Genomic DNA, 20,276 nt, shown 5'->3' with positions numbered 1-20,276 from the left:
CATATGTGTATGTATACTGTATATATGTATGTATGTACTATATGTATGTTTATCTTTATATATATATATATATACATACATGCATACACACATATATATATACATACATAGTGCATTTATATATGTGTGTACATATGTGTGTATGTATGTATATATACATGTATATGTATGTATATATGTATAAATACATACACACACACACATATATATATATAAATATATATATATATATATATATATATATATATATATATACACATACATATATACATTTATAACTGTATACAAACATATATACAAACCCCGTTTCCATATGAGTTGGAAAATTGTGTTAGATGTAAATATAAACGAAATACAATGATTTGCAAATCCTTTTCAACCCATATTCAATTGAATGCACTACAAAGACAAGATATTTGATGTTCAAACTGATAAACTTGATCTTTTTTGCAAATAATAATTAACTTAGAATTTCATGTCTGCAACACGTGCCAAAGTAGTTGGGAAAGGGCATGTTCACCACTGCGTTACATCACCTTTTCTTTTAACAACACTCAATAAACGTTTGGGAACTGAGGAAACTAATTGTTGAAGCTTTGAAAGTGGAATTCTTTCCCATTATTGTTTTGTGTAGAGCTTCAGTTGTTCAACAGTCTGGGGTCTCCGCTGTCGTATTTTACGCTTCATAATGCGCCACACATTTTTGATGGGAGACAGGTGGGCCAGGAAAGTAGCCGCACTCTTTTACTAAGAAGCCACGCTGTTGTAACACGTGGTTTGGCATTGTCTTGCTGAAATAAGCAGGGGCGTCCATGATAACGTTGCTTGGATGACAACATATGTTGCTCCAAAACCTGTATGGACCATTCAGCATTAATGGTGCCTTCGCAGATGTGTAAGTTACCCATGCCTTGGGCACTAATGCACCCCCATACCATCACAGATGCTGGCTTTTGAACTTTGCGCCTATAACAATCCGAAAGGTTATTTTCCTCTTTGTTCTGGAGGACACCATGTCCTCTGTTTACAAATATGATTTGAAAATTGGACTCGTCAGACCACAGAACACTTTTCCACTTTGCATCAGTCCATCTTAGATGAGCTCGGGCCGAGCAAAGCCGGCGGCATTTCAGGGTGTTATGAAAAATGCGTTTGGCTTTGAAGTGAAGTGAATTATATTTATATAGCGCTTTCCTCTAGTGACTCAAAGCGCTTTTACATAGTAAAACCCAATATCTAAGTTACATTTAAACCAATGTGGGTGGTACTGGGAGCAGGTGGGTAAAGTGTCTTGCCCAAGGTCACAACGGCAGTGACTAGGATGGCTGAAGCGGGAATTGAACCTGCAACCCTCAAGTTGCTGGCACGGCCGCTCTACCAACCGAGGTATGCCGCCCCTTTGCATAGTAGAGTTTTAACTTGCACTTACAGATGAAGCAACTAACTGTAGCTACTGACAGTGGTTTTATGAAGTGTTCCTGAGCACATGTGGTGATATCCTTTACACACTGTTGTCAGTTTTTGATGCAGTACCGCCTGAGGGATCAAAGGTTCGTAATATCATCGCTTACGTGCGGGGATTTCTACAGATTCTCTGAACCTCTTGATGATTTTATGGACCGTAGATGGTAAATTCCCTAAATTCCTTGCAATAGCTCATTGAGAAATGTTGTTCTAAAACTGTTCGACAATTTGCTTACAAAGTGGTGACCCTCGCCCCATCCTTGTTTGTGAATTACTTAGCATTTCATGGAAGCTGCTTTTATAGCCAATCATGGCATCCAACTGTTCCCAATTAGCCTGTACACCTGCGGGATGTTCCATATAAGTGTTTGATGAGCATTCCTCAAGTTTTGCCACCTTTCCCAACTTCTATTTCACGTGTTGCTGGCATCAAATTCTAAAGTTAATGATTATTTGCAAAAAACAAAAATGTTTATCAGTTTGAACATCAAATACGTTGTCTTTGTAGCATATTCAATTGAATATGGGTTGAAAACGATTTGCAAATCATTGTATTCTGTTTATATTTAAATCTAACACAATTTCCCAACTCATATGGAAATGGGGTTTGTAAATACATATTTTTATATACACACAAATATATATAAAAGTATATATATATATATATATATATATATATATATACACACACACATGCACGCACGTACTCACACACACACAAACACACACACACACAAACACACACACACACACACACACAGAAATAACAGTTGGGTTACAGTCTGCTTGTAATGGGGGCATAAGATGTCATGGGATCATTGTACATGACTGCCCTCTGTAGGCCTGGAGTAGAACTTCATGTTTTCCTTTCCAAAACTTACTTTTGAAAGTTTGACTTCCACTTTCTGCCAATATAATGGTTGATTTTTTTACTTGGAATGCAAAGATTTTTGTTCCTCTTTTCAGGCTTCCGGAATCTTCACATCAACGACCAGATGACACTCATCCAGTACTCATGGATGAACCTGATGGTCTTCTCCCTGGGGTGGCGCTCCTTCCAGAACGTCTCCCAGGAATTCCTCTACTTTGCACCTGATCTTGTTTTAAGCCAGTAAGTAAGTCAATATTAACTCATCATTTCATCATTATATATATATATATATATATATATATATATATATATATATATATACATATGTATATTTATATATATATACATATTATATATATATATATATATATATATATATATATATGTATATATGTGCATATTTATGTATATATATGTATATATGTGTATATATATGTATATATATGTATATATATATATATATGTATATATATGTATATATATGTATATATATGTATATATATATATATATATGTATGTATATGTATATATATGTATATATATATATATATACAGTGGGGCAAAAAAGTATTTAGTCAGCCACCGATTGTGCAAGTTCTCCCACTTAAAATGATGACAGAGGTCTGTAATTTTCATCATAGGTACACTTCAACTGTGAGAGACAGAATATGAAAAAAAAATCCAGGAATTCACATTGTACGAATTTTAAATAATTTATTCGTCATTTATGGTGGAAAATAAGTATTTGGTCACTTCAAACAAGGAAGATCTCTGGCTTTCACAGACCTGTAACTTCTTCTTTAAGAAGCTCTTCTGTCCTCCACGCGTTACCTGTATTAATGGAACCTGTTTGAACTTGTTATCTGTATAAAAGACACCTGTCCACAGCCTCAAACAGTCAGACTCCAAACTCCACTGTGGCCAAGACCAAAGAGCTGTCGAAGGACACCAGGAAAATAATTGTAGACCTGCACCAGACTGGGAAGAGTGAATCTACAATAGGCAAGGAGCTTGGTGTGAAAAAATCAACTATCAGAAAATGGAAGACATACAAGACCACTGATAATGTCCCTCGATCTGGGGCTCTACGCAAGATCTCATCCCGTGGGGTCAAAATGATCATGAGAACGGTGAGCAAAAATCCCAGAATCACACGGGGGACCTGGTGAATGACCTGCAGAGAGCTGGGACCAAAGTAACAAAGGTTACCATCAGTAACACACTACGCGGACAGGGAATAAAATCCTGCAGTGCCAGACGTGTCCCCCTGCTTAAGCCAGTGCATGTCCAGGCCCGTCTGAATTTTGCCAGAGAGCACATGGATGATACAGCAGAGGATTGGGAGAATGTCATGTGGTCAGATGAAACCAAAATACATATTTTTGGTATACACTCAACTTGTCGTTTTTGGAGGAAGAAGAATGCTGAGTTGGATCCCAAGAACACCACACCTACTGTGAAGCATGGGGGTGGAAACATCATGCTTTGGGGCTGTTTTTCTGCTAAGGGGACAGGACGACTGATCCGTGTTAAGGAAAGAATGAATTGGGGCCATGTATCGTGAGATTTTGAGACAAAACCTCCTTCCATCAGTGAGAGCTTTGAAGATGAAACATGGCTGGGTCTTCCAGCATGACAATGATCCCAAACACACCGCCCGGGCAACAAAGGATTGGCTCCTTAAGAAGCATTTGAAAGTCCTGGAGTGGCCTAGCCAGTCTCCAGACCTCAACCCCATAGAAAATCTGTGGAGGGAGTTGAAAGTCTGTGTTGCTTGGCAACAGCCCCAAAACATCACTGCTTTCGAGAAGATCTGCATAGAGGAATGGGCCAAAATACCAGCTACTATGTGTGCAAACCTGGTAAAGACCTATAGTAATCGTTTGACCTCTGTTTTGCCAACAAAGGTTATATTACAAAGTATTGAGTTGAATTTTTGTTATGGACCAAATACTTATTTTCCACCATAATTTACAAAGAAATTCTTTAAAATTCCTACAATGTGAAATCCAGTTTTTTTTTTCTCACATTTTGTCTCTCACAGTTGAAGTGTACCTATGATGAAAATTACAGACCTCTGTCATCATTTTAAGTGGGAGAACTTGCACAATCGGTTGGCTGACTAAATACTTTTTTGCCCCACTGTATATGTATGTATATATATATATATATATATATATATATATATATATATATATATATATATATATACATATATATATATATATATATATATATATATATGTGTGTATTGTGTGTATGTATGCGAATGATGATGTTTGTCTTGTCAGGGAGCAGATGAGGAAGTCTCCTATCTACGAGCTGTGCTTGGCCATCCAGTTCATCCCTCAAGAGTTTTCCAACCTGCAGGTGACACGTGACGAGTTCCTGTGCATGAAAGCCATCATCCTGCTCAACACAGGTGAGCTCACCTGTGTTTCATGTTTTACTGCTTCAAGTCTTATCTAAAAAAGATCACAGGTGCCACAAAACGTTTGGCTTTTGGAATCATCACTGCTCAAATCATTTTCCTCCAATGAAGCATCCAATTGCTTTTGTGAGGCCCTTTTTTAAGATGCACAAGTTACATCAATCTTTAGGTGGTTTCCCCCGCAAGATTCTAAATTATTTTGGAAACAAGAACTCTGTTGATTTTGAACAATGCTCAAAGGGAAATGATCCAACACAGGGGTGTCAAACTCAAATACAGAGTGGGCCAAAATGTAAAACTTAACAAAGCTGCGGGCCAAGGTTGAACAAATGAACCTTTTAATAGGGACTCAAACACGTTTTGCATTGAATATTGAACAAGCAAGGCTTATATAACTTTATAGTGACATGCAAAATTGAGTCTCAAATAATAATAATAATAATTACAAAAATATCAATGGCATATCAAATAAAATGTAAATAAAAATTGAATGCCCCTTTTCTATTTGCAGCCTTCTGAGGTAAATATCAAAGTAAACTTTTTCCACAGTCTAAAAATAAATTTGAAAATAAAATAACAATAATGAATGAATCAAACATTCAAGCCTCGGAGTAGCAAGAGAAAGTGCATGAATAAAATGTTAATTATTGCTCAATTTGCTACACTGATTTGCTTAAACACTGAATATGGAACAAGCAACGCTTATATTACTTAATAGTGCAAAATCAACTTTCAAAAAACAATCGAAAAAACATCAATGGTATATTAAATATAATGTAAATAAAAAATTGAATGCCTCTTTTCTATTTACAACATTCTGAATTAAATATCAATATTCACTTTTTCCACAGGCTAATAATTTTTTAAATAGAATAACAATGAATAAATCAACCATTCAGGCCTTTTTATTGCTCAATTTGCGACACACTGATCTAATCGGATATGCCCAAGCCAGATACCTGGCATCTTTTCTTGGATGCTAGTTCATTAATGTAGGGGCTCAGGTGGGCAGAGTTGGTAGCGAGGGGTGTATATTGTAGAGTTAGTGCTGCAAGGGGTTCTGGGTATTTGTTCTGTTGTGTTTATGTTGTGTTACGGTGCAGATGTTCTCCCAAAATATTTTTGTTTGGTGTGGGTTCAGAGTGTGGCGCATATTTGTAACAGTCTTAAAGTTGTTTATGCGGCCACCCTCAGTGTGACCTGTATGGCTGTTGATCAAGTATGCCTTGCATTCACTTACGTGTGTGTAAAAGCCACATATATTATGTGACTGGGCAGGCACGCTGTTAGTAAGGAGGAAAGGCGGACGTGACGACAGGTTGTAAGGGACGGTTAAGACTGTTCCATTAAGGCACGCCCCCAATATTTTTGTACGGGTGGAAATCGGGAGAATTTCGTGAGGGGCACTGAAATTCTGGAGTCTTCCGGGAAAATCGGGAGGGTTGGCACCGCCGCTGTATAATTCTGGCGGGCCAGCTCTAACGTTAATTTGATATTGCCTAAAGGGCCAAATTTGGCCCGCAGGCCAGAGTTTGACACCCATGATCTAACAGCAAGATCCCTATTGATTTTTAAAGATGTTCATTGGTCCGGTTGAATTGTATCCAGTCAAGCCAGCACACTTTTTACATCATGGATTTACAAGATAAATTGTTCTTTCAATGGCACACTATTGCTTTTGGGAGGGACATAAATAAGGAAGTGTTTCCTGCTGTACCGGTGCCCGTAGAAGGAAGTGTTTCCTGCTTTCTTGGTGCTCATATAAGGAAGTGTGACCTGCTTTCCTGATGCCCATGTAAGGAAGTATTTCCTACTTTACCGTTGCTCATATGAGGAAGTGTTTCTTGCTTTCCCACTTCTCATAAAAGGAAGTGTTTCCTGCTGTCTTGATGCTCATGGAAGAAATTGCTTCCTGCTTTCCCAGTGCTCATATAAGGAAGTTCTTCCTGCATTCTTTGTGTTCATATGAGGTAGTGTTTCCTCATTTCCTGGTGCCCATTAAAGGAGGCGTTTCCTGCTGTCTTTGTGTTCATGTAAAGAAGTGTTTCCTGCTGTCCCAGTGCCCGTAAAAGGAAGTGTTTCCTGCTTTCCTGGTGCTTATTTAAGGAAGTGTTTCCTGCTTTTCCGATGCCCATGTAAGGAAGTGTTTTCTGCTTTCCTGGTGCTTTTATAAGGAAGTGTGTCCTGCTTCCCCGATGCCCATGTAAGGAAGTGTTTCCTGCTTTTCCGATGCCCATGTAAAGAAGTGTTTCCTGATTTCCCGGTGACCATATGAGGAAGTGTTTCCTGCCTTTCTGATGCCCATGTAAGTAAGTGTTTCCTACTGTATTTGTGCCCATGTAAGGAAGTGTTTCCAACTTTCCCTGTGCCCATGTAGGGAAGTGTTTTCTGCTTTCCCGATGCCCATGTAAGGAAGTGTTTCCTGCTTTCCTGATGCCCATGTAAGGAAGTGTTTCCTGCTTTCCCGATGCCCATATAATGAAGGGTTTCCTGCTGTCTCGGTACTCATGTAAGGAAGTGTTTCCTGCTGTCCCGGTGCCATGTAAGGAAGTGTTTCCTGCTTTCCCTGTGCTTATATAAGGAAATGTTTCCTGCTTTCCCGATGCCCATGTAGGGAAGTGTTTCCTACTTTACCGTTGCCCATATGAGGAAGTGTTTCCTGCTTTTCTGATGCCCATGTAAGGAAGTGTTTCCAACTTTCCCTGTGCCCATGTAGGGAAGTGTTTTCTGCTTTCCCGATGCTCATGTAAGGAAGTGTTTCCTGCTTTCCTGATGTCCATGTAGGGAAGTGTTTCCTGCTTTCCCGGTGCCCATATGAGGAAGTTTTTCCTGCTTTTCTGATGCCCATGTAAGTAAGGGTTTCCTACTGTCTTTGTGCCCATGTAAGGAAGTGTTTCCAACTTTCCCTGTGCCCATGTAGGGAAGTGTTTTCTGCTTTCCCGATGCCCATGTAAGGAAGTGTTTCCTGCTTTCCCGATGCCCATATAATGAAGGGTTTCCTGCTGTCTCGGTACTCATGTAAGGAAGTATTTCCTGCTGTCCCGGTGCCATGTAAGGAAGTGTTTCCTGCTTTCCCTGTGCTCATATAAGGAAATGTTTCCTGCTTTCCCGATGCCCATATAGGGAAGTATTTCCTACTTTACTGTTGCCCATATGAGGAAGTGTTTCCTGCTTTTCTGAAGCCCATGTAAGGAAGTGTTTCCAACTTTCCCTGTGCCCATGTAGGGAAGTGTTTTCTGCTTTCCCGTTGCCCATGTAGGGAAGTACTTCCTGCTTTTCTGATGCCCATGTAAGGAAGTGTTTCCAAGTTTCCCTGTGCCCATGTAGGGAAGTGTTTTCTGCTTTCCCGATGCCCATGTAGGGAAGTGTTTTCTGCTTTCCCGATGCTCATTTAAGGAAGTGTTTCCTGCTTTCCTGATGCCCATGTAGGGAAGTGTTTCCTGCTTTCCTGATGCCCATGTAGGGAAGTGTTTCCTGCTTTCCCGGTGCCCATATGAGGAAGTTTTTCCTGCTTTTCTGATGCCCATGTAGGTAAGGGTTTCCTACTGTCTTTGTGCCCATGTAAGGAAGTGTTTCCAACTTTCCCTGTGCCCATGTAGGGAAGTGTTTTCTGCTTTCCCGATGCCCATGTAAGGAAGTGTTTCCTGCTTTCCTGATGCCCATGTAAGGAAGTGTTTCCTGCTTTCCCGATGCCCATATAATGAAGGGTTTCCTGCTGTCTCGGTACTCATGTAAGGAAGTATTTCCTGCTGTCCCGGTGCCATGTAAGGAAGTGTTTCCTGCTTTCCCTGTACTCATATAAGGAAATGTTTCCTGCTTTCCCGATGCCCACGTAGGGAAGTGTTTCCTACTTTACTGTTGCCCATATGAGGAAGTGTTTCCTGCTTTTCTGATGCCCATGTAAGGAAGTGTTTCCAACTTTCCCTGTGGCCATGTAGGGAAGTTTTTTCTGCTTTCCCGTTGCCCATGTAGGGAAGTGTTTTCTGCTTTCCCGATGCCCATGTAGGGAAGTGTTTCCTACTTTACTGTTGCCCATATGAGGAAGTGTTTCCTGCTTTTCTGATGCCCATGTAAGGAAGTGTTTCCAACTTTCCCTGTGCCCATGTAGGGAAGTGTTTTCTGCTTTCCCGTTGCCCATGTAGGGAAGTGTTTTCTGCTTTCCCGATGCCCATGTAGGGAAGTGTTTTCTGCTTTCCCGATGCCCATGTAGGGAAGTGTTTTCTGCTTTCCCGATGCTCATGTAAGGAAGTTTTTCCTGCTTTCCTGATGCCCATGTAAGGAAGTGTTTCCTGCTTTCCCGGTGCCCATATGAGGAAGTTTTTCCTGTTTTTCTGATGACCATGTAAGTAAGGGTTTCCTACTGTCTTTGTGCCCATGTAAGGAACTGTTTCCAACTTTCCCTGTGCCCATGTAGGGAAGTGTTTTCAGCTTTTTCGATGCCAATGTAGGGAAATGTTTTCTGCTTTCCCGATGCCCATGTAAGGAAGTGTTTCCTGCTTTCTCTGTGCTCATATAAGGAAATGTTTTTTACTTTCCCGATGCCCATGTAGGGAAGTGTTTCCAACTTTCCCAGTGCTCATATAAGAAAATGTTTCCTGCTTTCCCGATGCCCATGGGAGGAAGTGTTTCCTGCTATTCCAAAGCCCATGTAAGGAAGTGTTTTCTGCTTTCCCGGTGCCCATATGAGGAAATGTTTCCTGCTTTTTTGATGCCCATGTAAGGAAGTGTTTCCTACTGTCTCTGTGCCCATGTAAGGAAGTGTTTCCTGCTTTCCCGGTGCCCATATGAGGAAGTGTTTTCTGCTTTCCCGATGCCCATATAAGGAAGTATTTCCTGCTGTCTTCGTACTCATGTAAGGACGTCTTTCCTGCTGTCCCGGTACCTGTACAAGGAAGTGTTTCCTGCTTTCCTGGTGCTTTTATAAGGAAGTGTGTCCTGCTTTCCCGATGCCCATGTAAGGACGTGTTTCCTGCTTTTCCGATGCCCATGTAAGGAAGTGTTTCCCGATTTCCCGGTGACCATATGAGGAAGTGTTTCCTACCTTTCTGATGCCCATGTAAGTAAGTGTTTCCTACTGTCTTTGTGCCCATGTAAGGAAGTGTTTCCCGATTTCCCGGTGACCATATGAGGAAGTGTTTCCTGCCTTTCTGATGCCCATGTAAGTAAGTGTTTCCTACTGTCTTTGTGTCCATGTAAGGAAGTGTTTCCAACTTTCCCTGTGCCCATGTAGGGAAGTGTTTTCTGCTTTCCCGATGCCCATGTAAGGAAGTGTTTCCTGCTTTCCTGATGCCCATGTAAGGAAGTGTTTCCTGCTTTCCCGATGCCCATAAAATGAAGGGTTTCCTGCTGTCTCGGTACTCATGTGAGGAAGTGTTTCCTGCTGTCCCGGTGCCATGTAAGGAAGTGTTTCCTGCTTTCCCTGTGCTTATATAAGGAAATGTTTCCTGCTTTCCCGATGCCCATGTAGGGAAGTGTTTCCTACTTTACCGTTGCCCATATGAGGAAGTGTTTCCTGCTTTTCTGATGCCCATGTAAGGAAGTGTTTCCAACTTTCCCTGTGCCCATGTAGGGAAGTGTTTTCTGCTTTCCCGATGCCCATGTAGGGAAGTGTTTTCTGCTTTCCTGATGCATATGTAAGGAAGTGTTTCCTGCTTTCCCGGTGCCCATATGAGGAAGTTTTTCCTGTTTTTCTGATGCCCATGTAAGTAAGGGTTTCCTACTGTCTTTGTGCCCATGTAAGGAAGTGTTTCCAACTTTCCCTGTGCCCATGTAGGGAAGTGTTTTCTGCTTTCCCGATGCCCATGTAGGGAAGTGTTTTCTGCTTTCCCGATGCCCATGTAAGGAAGTGTTTCCTGCTTTCCCGATGCCCATGTAAGGAAGTGTTTCCTGCTTTCCCGATGCCCATAAAATAAAGGGTTTCCTGCTGTCTCAGTACTCATGTAAGGAAGTGTTTCCTGCTGTCCCGGTGCCATGTAAGGAAGTGTTTCCTGCTCTCCCTGTCTGTGCTCATATAAGGAAATGTTTCCTGCTTACCCGATGCCCATGTAGGGAAGTGTTTCCTACTTTACTGTTGCCCATATGGGGAAGTGTTTCCTGCTTTTCTGATGCCCATGTAAGGAAGTGTTTCCAACTTTCCCTGTGCCCACGTAGGGAAGTGTTTTCTGCTTTCCCGATGCTCATGTAAGGAAGTGTGTCCTGCTTTCCTGATGCCCATGTAAGGAAGTGTTTCCTGCTTTCCCGGTGCCCATATGAGGAAGTTTTTCCTGCTTTTCTGATGCCCATGTAAGAAAGGGTTTCCTACTGTCTTTGTGCCCATGTAAGGAAGTGTTTCCTGCTTTCCCTGTGCCCATGTAGGGAAGTGTTTTCTGCTTTCCCGATGCCCATGTAAGGAAGTGTTTCCTGCTTTCCCCGTGCTCATATAAGGAAATGTTTTTTACTTTCCTGATGCCCATCTAGGGAAGTGTTTCCAACTTTTCCAGTGCTCATAAAGAAAATGTTTCCTGCTTTCCCGATGCCCATGTAAAGAAGTGTTTTTTGCTGTCTCGATGCTCATGTAAGGAACTGTTTCCTGCTTTCCCGGTGCCCATGTAAAAAAAGTTTCCTGCTGTCCCGGTCTTGGTGTCTATATAGTGAAGTGTTTCCTGAGGTCTCTGTGCCCATATAAAAGTGTTCTTGTGGTCTCTATGCCCATATAAGGAAGTATTTATTTCTGTCCTGATGCCCGTGTAATGGTGTGTGTCCTGTGGTCTCAGTGCCCAAATATAATGAAGTGTTTCCTGCTGTCCTGGTTCCCATATATAAGGAAGTGTTTCCTGCTGTACCGGTGCCCATGTAAGGAAGTTCTTCCTGTGGTCTCAGTGTTGTGGTAAAACGTTTACATACACTTGTAAAGAACATAATGTCATGGCTGTCTTGAGTTTCCAATCATTTCTACAACTCTTATTGTTTTGTGATAGAGTGATTGGAGCACATACTTGTTGGTCACAAAAAACATTCATGAAGTTTGGTTCTTTTATGAATTTATTATGGGTCTACTGAAAATGTGACCAAATTTTCTGGGTTAAAAGTATACATACAGCAATGTTAATATTTGCTTACATGTCCCTTGGCAAGTTTCACTCCAATAAGGCGCTTTTGGTAGCCATCCACAAGCTTCTGGCAAGCTTCTGCCTGAATTTTTGTCCACTCGTCTTAACAAAATCGGTGCAGTTAAGCTAAATTTGTTGGTTTTCTGACATGGACTTGTTTCTTCAGCATTGTCCACACGTTTAAGTCAGGACTTTGGGAAACCTTAATTCTGACGGTAGATATGGTGTTCCTGGGATTAATGGCCTCACTTTTTCTCTTACAAAAATATTGCTGAGTATTGTGGCCATACAGCTCAATTTTTGTTTCATCTGACATCACATCGACAAAGGTAGAACCTTCTGGAGGAAAGTTCTGTGGTCAGATAAAACAAAAATTGAGCTCTTTGGCCACAATACCCAGCAATATGTTTGGAGGAAAAATGGTTAGGCCTTTAATCCCAGGAACACCACGCTACTGTAGAGCAGGGTGTGCACCAATCACTCTAACAACAACAAAATAAGAGTTGTAGACATTGATGGAAACTGAAAACAGCCATGACATTATCTTCTCTACAACTTATGACCACAACTGTATAAGAAAGTGTTTCCTGCTGTCCATGGCCATTTATGGAAATCTTCCCTTGGGTCTCAGTGCCCATCTATAAGGAAGTGTTTCCTGTTGGCCCGGTGCCCATTTTAGGAAGTGTTTCCTGTGGTCTCAGTGCCCATCTATAAGGAAGTGTTTCCTGTTGGCCTGGTGCCCAATTAAGGAAGTGTTTCCTGTGGTCTCAGTGCCATTCTATAAGGAAGTGTTTCCTGTTGTCCTGGTGCCCACTTAAGGAGGTGTTTCCCGTGGTCTCAGTGACCATCTATAAGAAAGGGTTTCCTGCAGTCCTGATGCCCATTTAAGGAAGTGTTTCCTGTAGCCTCAATGCCCATCTATAAGGAAGTGTTTCCTGTTGTCCTGGTTCCCATTTAAGGAAGTGTTTCCTGTGGTCTCAATGCCCAACTCTAAGGAAATGTGTCCTGTTGTCCTGTTGCCCATTTAAGGAAGTGTTTCTTGTGGTCTCAGTGCCCATCTATAAGGAAGTGTTTCCTGATGTCCAGCTGCCCATTTAAGGAAGTGTTTCCTGTGGTCTCAGTGCCTTTTAATAGGAAATGTCCCCTGTTGTCCTGGTGCCCATTCAAGGAAGTGTTTCCTGTGGTCTCAGTGCCCATTTATAAGGAAGTGTTTACTGTGGTCTTAGTGCCCATCTATAAGGAAGTGTTTCCTGATGTCCAGCTGCCCATTTAAGGAAGTGTTTCCTGTGGTCTCAGTGCCCATTTATAAGGAAGTGTTTCCTGTTGTCCTGGTTCCCATTTAATGAAGTGTTTCCTGTGGTCTCAATGCCCAACTCTAAGAAAGTGTTTCCTGTAGTCCTGGTGCCCATTTAAGGAAGTGTTTCCTGTGGTCTCAGTGCCCATTTGTAAGGAAGTGTTTATTGTTGTCCTTGTGCGCATTTAATGAAGTGTTTCCTTTGGTCTCAATGCCCAACTCTAAGGAAGTGTTTCCTGTTGTCCTGGTGCCCATTTAAGGAAGTGTTTTACTGTGGTCTCAATGCCCATCTCTAAGGAAGTGTTTCCTGTTGTCCTGGTGCCTATTTATGGAAGTGTTTCCTGTGGTGTCAGTGCCCATCTATGAGGAAGTGTTTCCTGATGTCCAGCTGCCCATTTAAGGAAGTCTTTCTTGTGGTCTCAATGCCCAACTCTAAGGAAGTGTTTCCTGTTGTCCTGGTGCCTATTTATGGAAGTGTTTCCTGTTTTGTCAGTGCCCATCTCTAAGGAAGTGTTTCCTGATGTCCTGGTGCCCATTTAAGGAAGTGTTTCTTGTGGCCTCAATGCCCATCTCTAAGGAAATGTTTCCTGTTGTCCTGGTGCCCATTTAAGGAAGTGTTTCCTGTTGTCCTGTTGCCCATTTAAGGAAGTGTTTCCTGTGGTCTCAATGCCCATCTCTAAGGAAGTGTTTCCTGATGTCCAGCTGCCCATTTAAGGAAGTCTTTCTTGTGGTCTCAATGCCCAACTCTAAGGAAGTGTTTCCTGTTGTCCTGGTGCCTATTTATGGAAGTGTTTCCTGTTTTGTCAGTGCCCATCTATAAGGAAGTGTTTCCTGATGTCCTAGTGCCCATTTAAGGAAGTGTTTCTTGTGGACTCAATGCCCATCTCTAAGGAAATGTTTCCTGTTGTCCTGGTGCCCATTTAAGGAAGTGTTTCCTGTTGTCCTGTTGCCCATTTAAGGAAGTGTTTCCTGTGGTCTCAATTCCCTTCTCTAAGGAAGTGTTTCCTATTGTCCTGGTGCCTATTTATGGAAGTGTTTCCTGTTTTGTCAGTGCCCATCTATAAGGAAGTGTTTCCTGATGTCCTGGTGCCCATTTAAGGCAGGGTTTCCTGTTGTCCTGTTGCCCATTTAAGGAAGTGTTTCCTGTGGTCTCAATGCCCATCTCTAAGGAAGTGTTTCCTATTGTCCTGGTGCCTATTTATGGAAGTGTTTCCTGTTTTGTCAGTGCCCATCTATAAGGAAGTGTTTCCTGATGTCCAGCTGCCCATTTAAGGAAGTGTTTCCTGTGGTCTCAGTGCCTATCTAAAAAGAAATGTTTCCTGATGTCCTGGTGCCCATATAAGGAAGTATTTCCTGTGTTCTTAGTGCCTCTGGAGGGCCTCAAGAGTCAGCCGGCGTTTGAGGAGATGCGTCAGAATTACATCCGTGAGCTGAGCAAAGCAGTCCACGTGAAGGAGAAGAGCGTGGTTGCCAGCTCTCAGCGCTTCTACCACCTCACCAAGCTGATGGACGCCATGCACGATGTAATCCCCCAATCCCGCACCTCCAACACAAGGCATGAAGGGTAACCCTCCTTTCTCTCCTGACAGATAGTGAAAAAGGTCAACCTGTTCTGTCTGAGCACCTTCATTCAGGCTGATGCCATGAAGGTGGAGTTCCCAGAGATGATGACTGAGGTGATCGCCTCGCAGCTTCCGAAGGTGCTGGCAGGGATGGTGCGCCCGCTGCTCTTCCACCCCAAGTGACCACGCCCTCTTTCATCTTCCACCCCATGTGACCATACCCTCCTTACTATTCCACCCCAAGTGACCATACCCTCCTTACTGTTCCACCCCAAGTGACCATACCCTCCTTACTATTCCACCCCAAGTGACCATACCCTCCTTACTGTTCCACCCCAAGTGACCATACCCTCCTTACTGTTCCACCCCAAGTGACCATACCCTCCTTACTATTCCACCCCAAGTGACCATACCCTCCTTACTATTCCACCCCAAGTGACTATACCCTCCTTACTATTCCACCCCAAGTGACCATACCCTCCTTACTGTTCCACCTCATGTGACCATACCCTCCTTCCTCTTACACCCTAAGTGACCACACCCCTCTTACTCCCCCCCAAGTGACAATACCCTCCTTCCTCTTACCACCCCAAGTGACCATACCCTCCTCACACCCCTCAAGTGACCATCTCGTCCCTACTCTTCCCTTCCAAGTGACCATACCCTCCTTCTTCTTCAATGCCAAGTGACCATACCCTCCGTACTCTTCTACTCCAAGTCACCATACCCTCCTTACTCCCCCCAAGTGACCAGACCCTCCTTTCTCTTCCACCCCGAGTGACCATACCCTCCTTACTCCTTTCAAGTGACCATACCCTCCTTCCTCTTCCACCCCAAGTGACCACACCCTCCTTACTCATCAAACATGGTATGGTGTCCAACATGACGTCCAACATGGTATGGTGTCCAACATGGCGTCCACAAGACATCTAACGTGGTATGGTGTTCCACATTGCATCCAACATGGTATACAACATGGCGTCCACAAGACATCCAACATGGTATGGTGTCCATCATGACGTCCAACATGGTATGGTGTACAACATGGCATCCAACATGGTATGGTGTCCAACATGGGGTTCAACATGACAAGATGTCCAACATGGTATGGCGTACAACATGGCGTCCACAAGATTTCCAACGTGCCATCCAGAAGACTTCCAACATGGTAAAGTGTCCAACATGGTGTCCACAAGACATCCGACATGGTATGGCGTCCAACATGGCTTCCAACATGGCGTCCACAAGACATCCAACATGGTATGGCGTCCTACACGATGTCCAACATGGCGTCCACAAGACACCCAACATGGTATGGTGTCTAACATGGCGTCCACAAGACATCCAACATGGTATGGCGTCCAACACGATGTCCAACATGGCGTCCACAAGACATCCAACATGGTGTTCAACATGACAAGATGTCCAATTTGGTATGGTGTACAACATGACGTCCACAAGATTTCCAACATGGCGTCCACAACACTTCCAACATGGTACAGTGTCCAACATGGCGTCCACAAGACATCCAACATGGTATGGTGTCCAACATGGCGCCCACAAGACATCCAACATGGTATGGCATCCAACACGATGTCCAACATGGCGTCCACAAGATATCCAACATGGTATGGTGTCCAACATGGCGCCCACAAGACATCCAACATGGTATGGTGTCCACAAGACATCCAACATGGTATGGCGTCCAACACGATGTCCAACATGGCGTCCACAAGACATCCAACATGGTATGGTGTCCACAAGACATCCAACATGGTATGGTGTCCAACATGGTATGGTGTCCAACATGGCGTCCACAAGACATCCAACATGGTATGGTGTCCAACATGGCGTCCACAAGACATCCAACATGGTATGGTGTCCAACATGGCGTCCACAAGACATCCAACATGGTATGGTGTCCAACATGGCGTCCACAAGACATCCAACATGGTATGGTGTCCAACATGGCGCCCACAAGACATCCAACATGGTATGGTGTCCACAAGACATCCAACATGGTATGGTGTCCAACATGGTATGGTGTCCAACATGGCGTCCACAAGACATCCAACATGGTATGGTGTCCCACATGGCATTCAACATGGTATCCAACATGGCGCCCACAACACATCCAACATGGTATGGCGTCCAAACAGGTGTTCAACATGACAAGATGTCCAACATGGTATGGAGTACAACATGCCGTCCACAAGACATCCAACATGGTATGGTGTCCAACACGATGTCCAACCTGGCGTCTGCAAGACATCCAACATGGTATGGTGTCCAATATGACAAGATGCCTAACATGGTATGGTGTCCAACATGGCGTCCAACATGGTATGGTGTCCAACCTGGCGTCTGCAAGACATTCAACATAGTATGGTGTCCAACATGGCGTCTGCAAGACATCCAACATGGTATGGTGTCCAATATGACAAGATGCCCAACATGGTATGGTGTCCAACCTGCCGTCTGCAAGACATCAAACATAGTATGGTGTCCAAGATGGTGTCGGGTCCAACATGGCGTCCAACATTACAAGATGTCCAACATGGTATGGTGTCCAACATGGTATTGGATCCACCATGGTGTCCAACATGGCGTCTGCAAGACATCCAACATGGTATGGTGTCCAATATGACAAGATGCCCAACATGGTATGGTGTCCAACCTGCCGTCTGCAAGACATCCAACATAGTATGGTGTCCAAGATGGTGTCGGGTCCAACATGGCGTCCAACATTACAAGATGTCCAACATGGTATGGTGTCCAACATGGTATTGGATCCACCATGGTGTCCATCATTACAAGATGTCCAACATTGTATGGTGTCCAACATGGTATTGGGTCCAACATGGCGTCCATCATTACAAGATGTCCAACATTGTATGGTGTCCAACGTGGCATACAACATGGTATTGGGTCCACCATGGTGTCCAACATGTTATTGGGTCCAACATGGCGTCCATCATTACAAGATGTCCAACATGGTATGGTGTCCAACATGGTATTGGGTCCAACATGGCGTCCATCATTACAAGATGTCCAACATTGTATGGTGTCCAACGTGGCATACAACATGGTATTGGGTCCACCATGGTGTCCAACATGGTATTGGGTCCAACATGGCGTCCATCATTACAAGATGTCCAACATTGTATGGTGTCCAACATGGCATACAACATGGTATTGGGTCCACCATGGTGTCCAACATGACAAGGTGTCCAACATGGCGTCCAACATGACAAGGTGTCCAACAGGGTATGGCGTCCAACACGATGTCCAACTCTGTTTGTGAACGTAAACGATGCAAACATTTGAACTGTCGCTTAGAAATTGCAGGGTTAGCAAGAAATGAGTAGGATTGGGTCCAAAAATTGTCTGTTCCAGGGTCAAACTGCCACCAACATAACATATTTGACTGTACATGCAACGTTGGATGTTACATTTGGACATTAAAGGGTAAAAAGAAGTAAGGCACGTTTTGGCATGAACTTTCATACAAGTGTAAAAAAGTTAACCTCTATCCAGAGGAAAATAACAGCCTTACTTTATTGATGGAACGTCTTGTTTCAAAGTGACTTACCTTACAAATGTACCTTTCAACACTTGTAACTCTTACAAGTTGAAAAAGAAGTGAACCGCTAGCAATATTAAAATTCTATTAGAAAATGATATCAGACATTGAAGAATTCATTTACCAAACATTTACATTTGTACGCCAAATATTTACATTTACAAACCAAACATTCATACACCAAACATTTTCATTTATACACCAAACATTAACATTCGTACACCAAACCATCCATCCATCCATCCATCTTCTTCCGCATATCCGAGGCCGGGTCGCGGGGGCAGCAGCCTAAGCAGGGAAGCCCAGACTTCCCTCTCCCTAGCCGCTTCGTCCAGCTCCTCCCGGGGGATCCCAAGGCGTTCCCAGGCCAGCCGGGAGAGAACGTGTCCTGGGTCTTCTCCGTGGCCTCCTACCGGTCGGACGAGCCCGAAACACCTCCGTAGGGAGGTCGTTCGGGTGGCATTCTGAACAGATGCCCAAATGACTTAATCTGGCTCCTCTCAATGTCGAGGAGCAGCGGCTTTACTTTGAGTTCCTCCCGGATGACAGAGCTTTTCGCCCTATCTCTAAGCTCATTTTGGCCGCTTGTACCCGTGATCTTGTCTTTTCGGTCATAACCCAAAGCTCATGACCATAGGTGAAGATGGGAAAGCAGATCGACCGGTAAATTGAGAGCTCTTTGCTTTCCGGCTCAGCTCCTTCTTCACCACAACGGATCGATACAGTGTCCGCATTACTGAAGACGCCGCATCGAGCCGCATGTCGATCTCATGATCCACTCTTCCCTCACTTGTGGACAAGACTCCGAGGTACTTGAACTCCTCCACTTGGGGGCAGATCTCCCCCCCAACACGGAGATGGCACTCCACCGTTTTTCAGGCGAGAACCATGGACTCGGACTTGGAGGTGCTGATTCTCATCCCAGTCGCTTCACACTCGGCTGCGAACCGTTACAGTGACAGCTGAAGATCTTGGCCAGATGAATCAATTAGGACCGCATCATCTGCAAAAAGCAGAGACCTAATCCTGCAGCCACCAAACCGGCACCCCTCAACGCCTTGACTGCGCCTAGAAATTCTGTCCATAAAAGCTATGAACAGAATGGGTGACAAAGGGCAGCCTTGGCGTAGTCCAACCCTCACTGGAAATGGGTCCAACTTACTGCTGGCAATGCAGACCTAGCTCTGACACTGATCATACAGGGAGCGGACCGCCACAATCAGACAGTCCGATACCCCATACTCTCTGAGCACTCCCCACGGTCGAATGCCTTCTCCTAGTACACAAAAAAACATGTAGACTGGTTGGGCAAACTCCCATGCACCCTCAAGGACCCTGCTGAGAGTATAGAGCCCTCGATGTCAACGCGATGTTGCAGAGTCTTGTCAACCGCCCCACAGCATCCAGAGCCTTAAGGAACTCCAGGCGATCTCATCCACCCCCGGGGCCTTGCCACCGAGGAGCTTTTTGACTACCTCAGCAACCTTAGCCGCAGAAATAGGAGAGCCCACCACAGATTCCCCAGGCACTGTTTCCTCATAGGAAGACGTGTTGGTAGGATTGAGGAGGTCTTCGAAGTATTCCTTCCATCGATCTACAACATTCGCAGTCGAGGTCAGCAGAACACCATTCGCACCATACACGGTGTTGACACTGCACTGCTTCCCCTTCCTGAGGCGGCAGATGGTGGTTCAGAATTGCTTCGAAGCTGTCTGGAAGTTGTTTTCCATGGCTTCCCCAAACTACTCCCATGTCCGAGTTTTTGCCTCTGCGACCTCTGAAGCGCACACCGCTTGGCCTGTCGGTACCTGTCCACTGCCTCCGGAGTCCTATGAGCCAAAAGAACCCGATAGGTCTCTTTCTTCAGCTTGACGGCATCCCTCACCGCTGGTGTGCACCAGCGGGTTTTAGGATTACCGACACAACAGGCACCAACATCCTTGCGGCCACAGCTCCAATCGGCTGCCTTGGGAATAGAGGTAT

The 20,276-nt window shown here is 44.0% G+C and overlaps 1 protein-coding gene across 1 annotated transcript in view; it reads left to right on the top strand.

Annotated features, from left to right (window-relative positions):
* Positions 1-18,391, top strand: part of LOC133537091 (progesterone receptor-like) — a 48,135-nt gene extending 29,744 nt beyond the window's left edge. Inside the window, exons 5-8 of the mRNA XM_061877951.1 lie at positions 2,431-2,575; positions 4,627-4,757; positions 14,514-14,671; positions 14,738-18,391. Of these exons, the coding sequence (XP_061733935.1) occupies positions 2,431-2,575; positions 4,627-4,757; positions 14,514-14,671; positions 14,738-14,893 (590 nt within the window). The 3' untranslated portion in view covers positions 14,894-18,391. The remainder of the gene's footprint in view (positions 1-2,430; positions 2,576-4,626; positions 4,758-14,513; positions 14,672-14,737) is intronic.
* Positions 18,392-20,276: the final 1,885 nt, after the last annotated feature.

Source organism: Nerophis ophidion, linkage group LG18 (genome assembly GCF_033978795.1).
Source record: "Nerophis ophidion isolate RoL-2023_Sa linkage group LG18, RoL_Noph_v1.0, whole genome shotgun sequence".
Taxonomy (NCBI): domain Eukaryota; kingdom Metazoa; phylum Chordata; class Actinopteri; order Syngnathiformes; family Syngnathidae; genus Nerophis; species Nerophis ophidion.
This window is presented reverse-complemented; position numbering and strand designations above follow the sequence as displayed.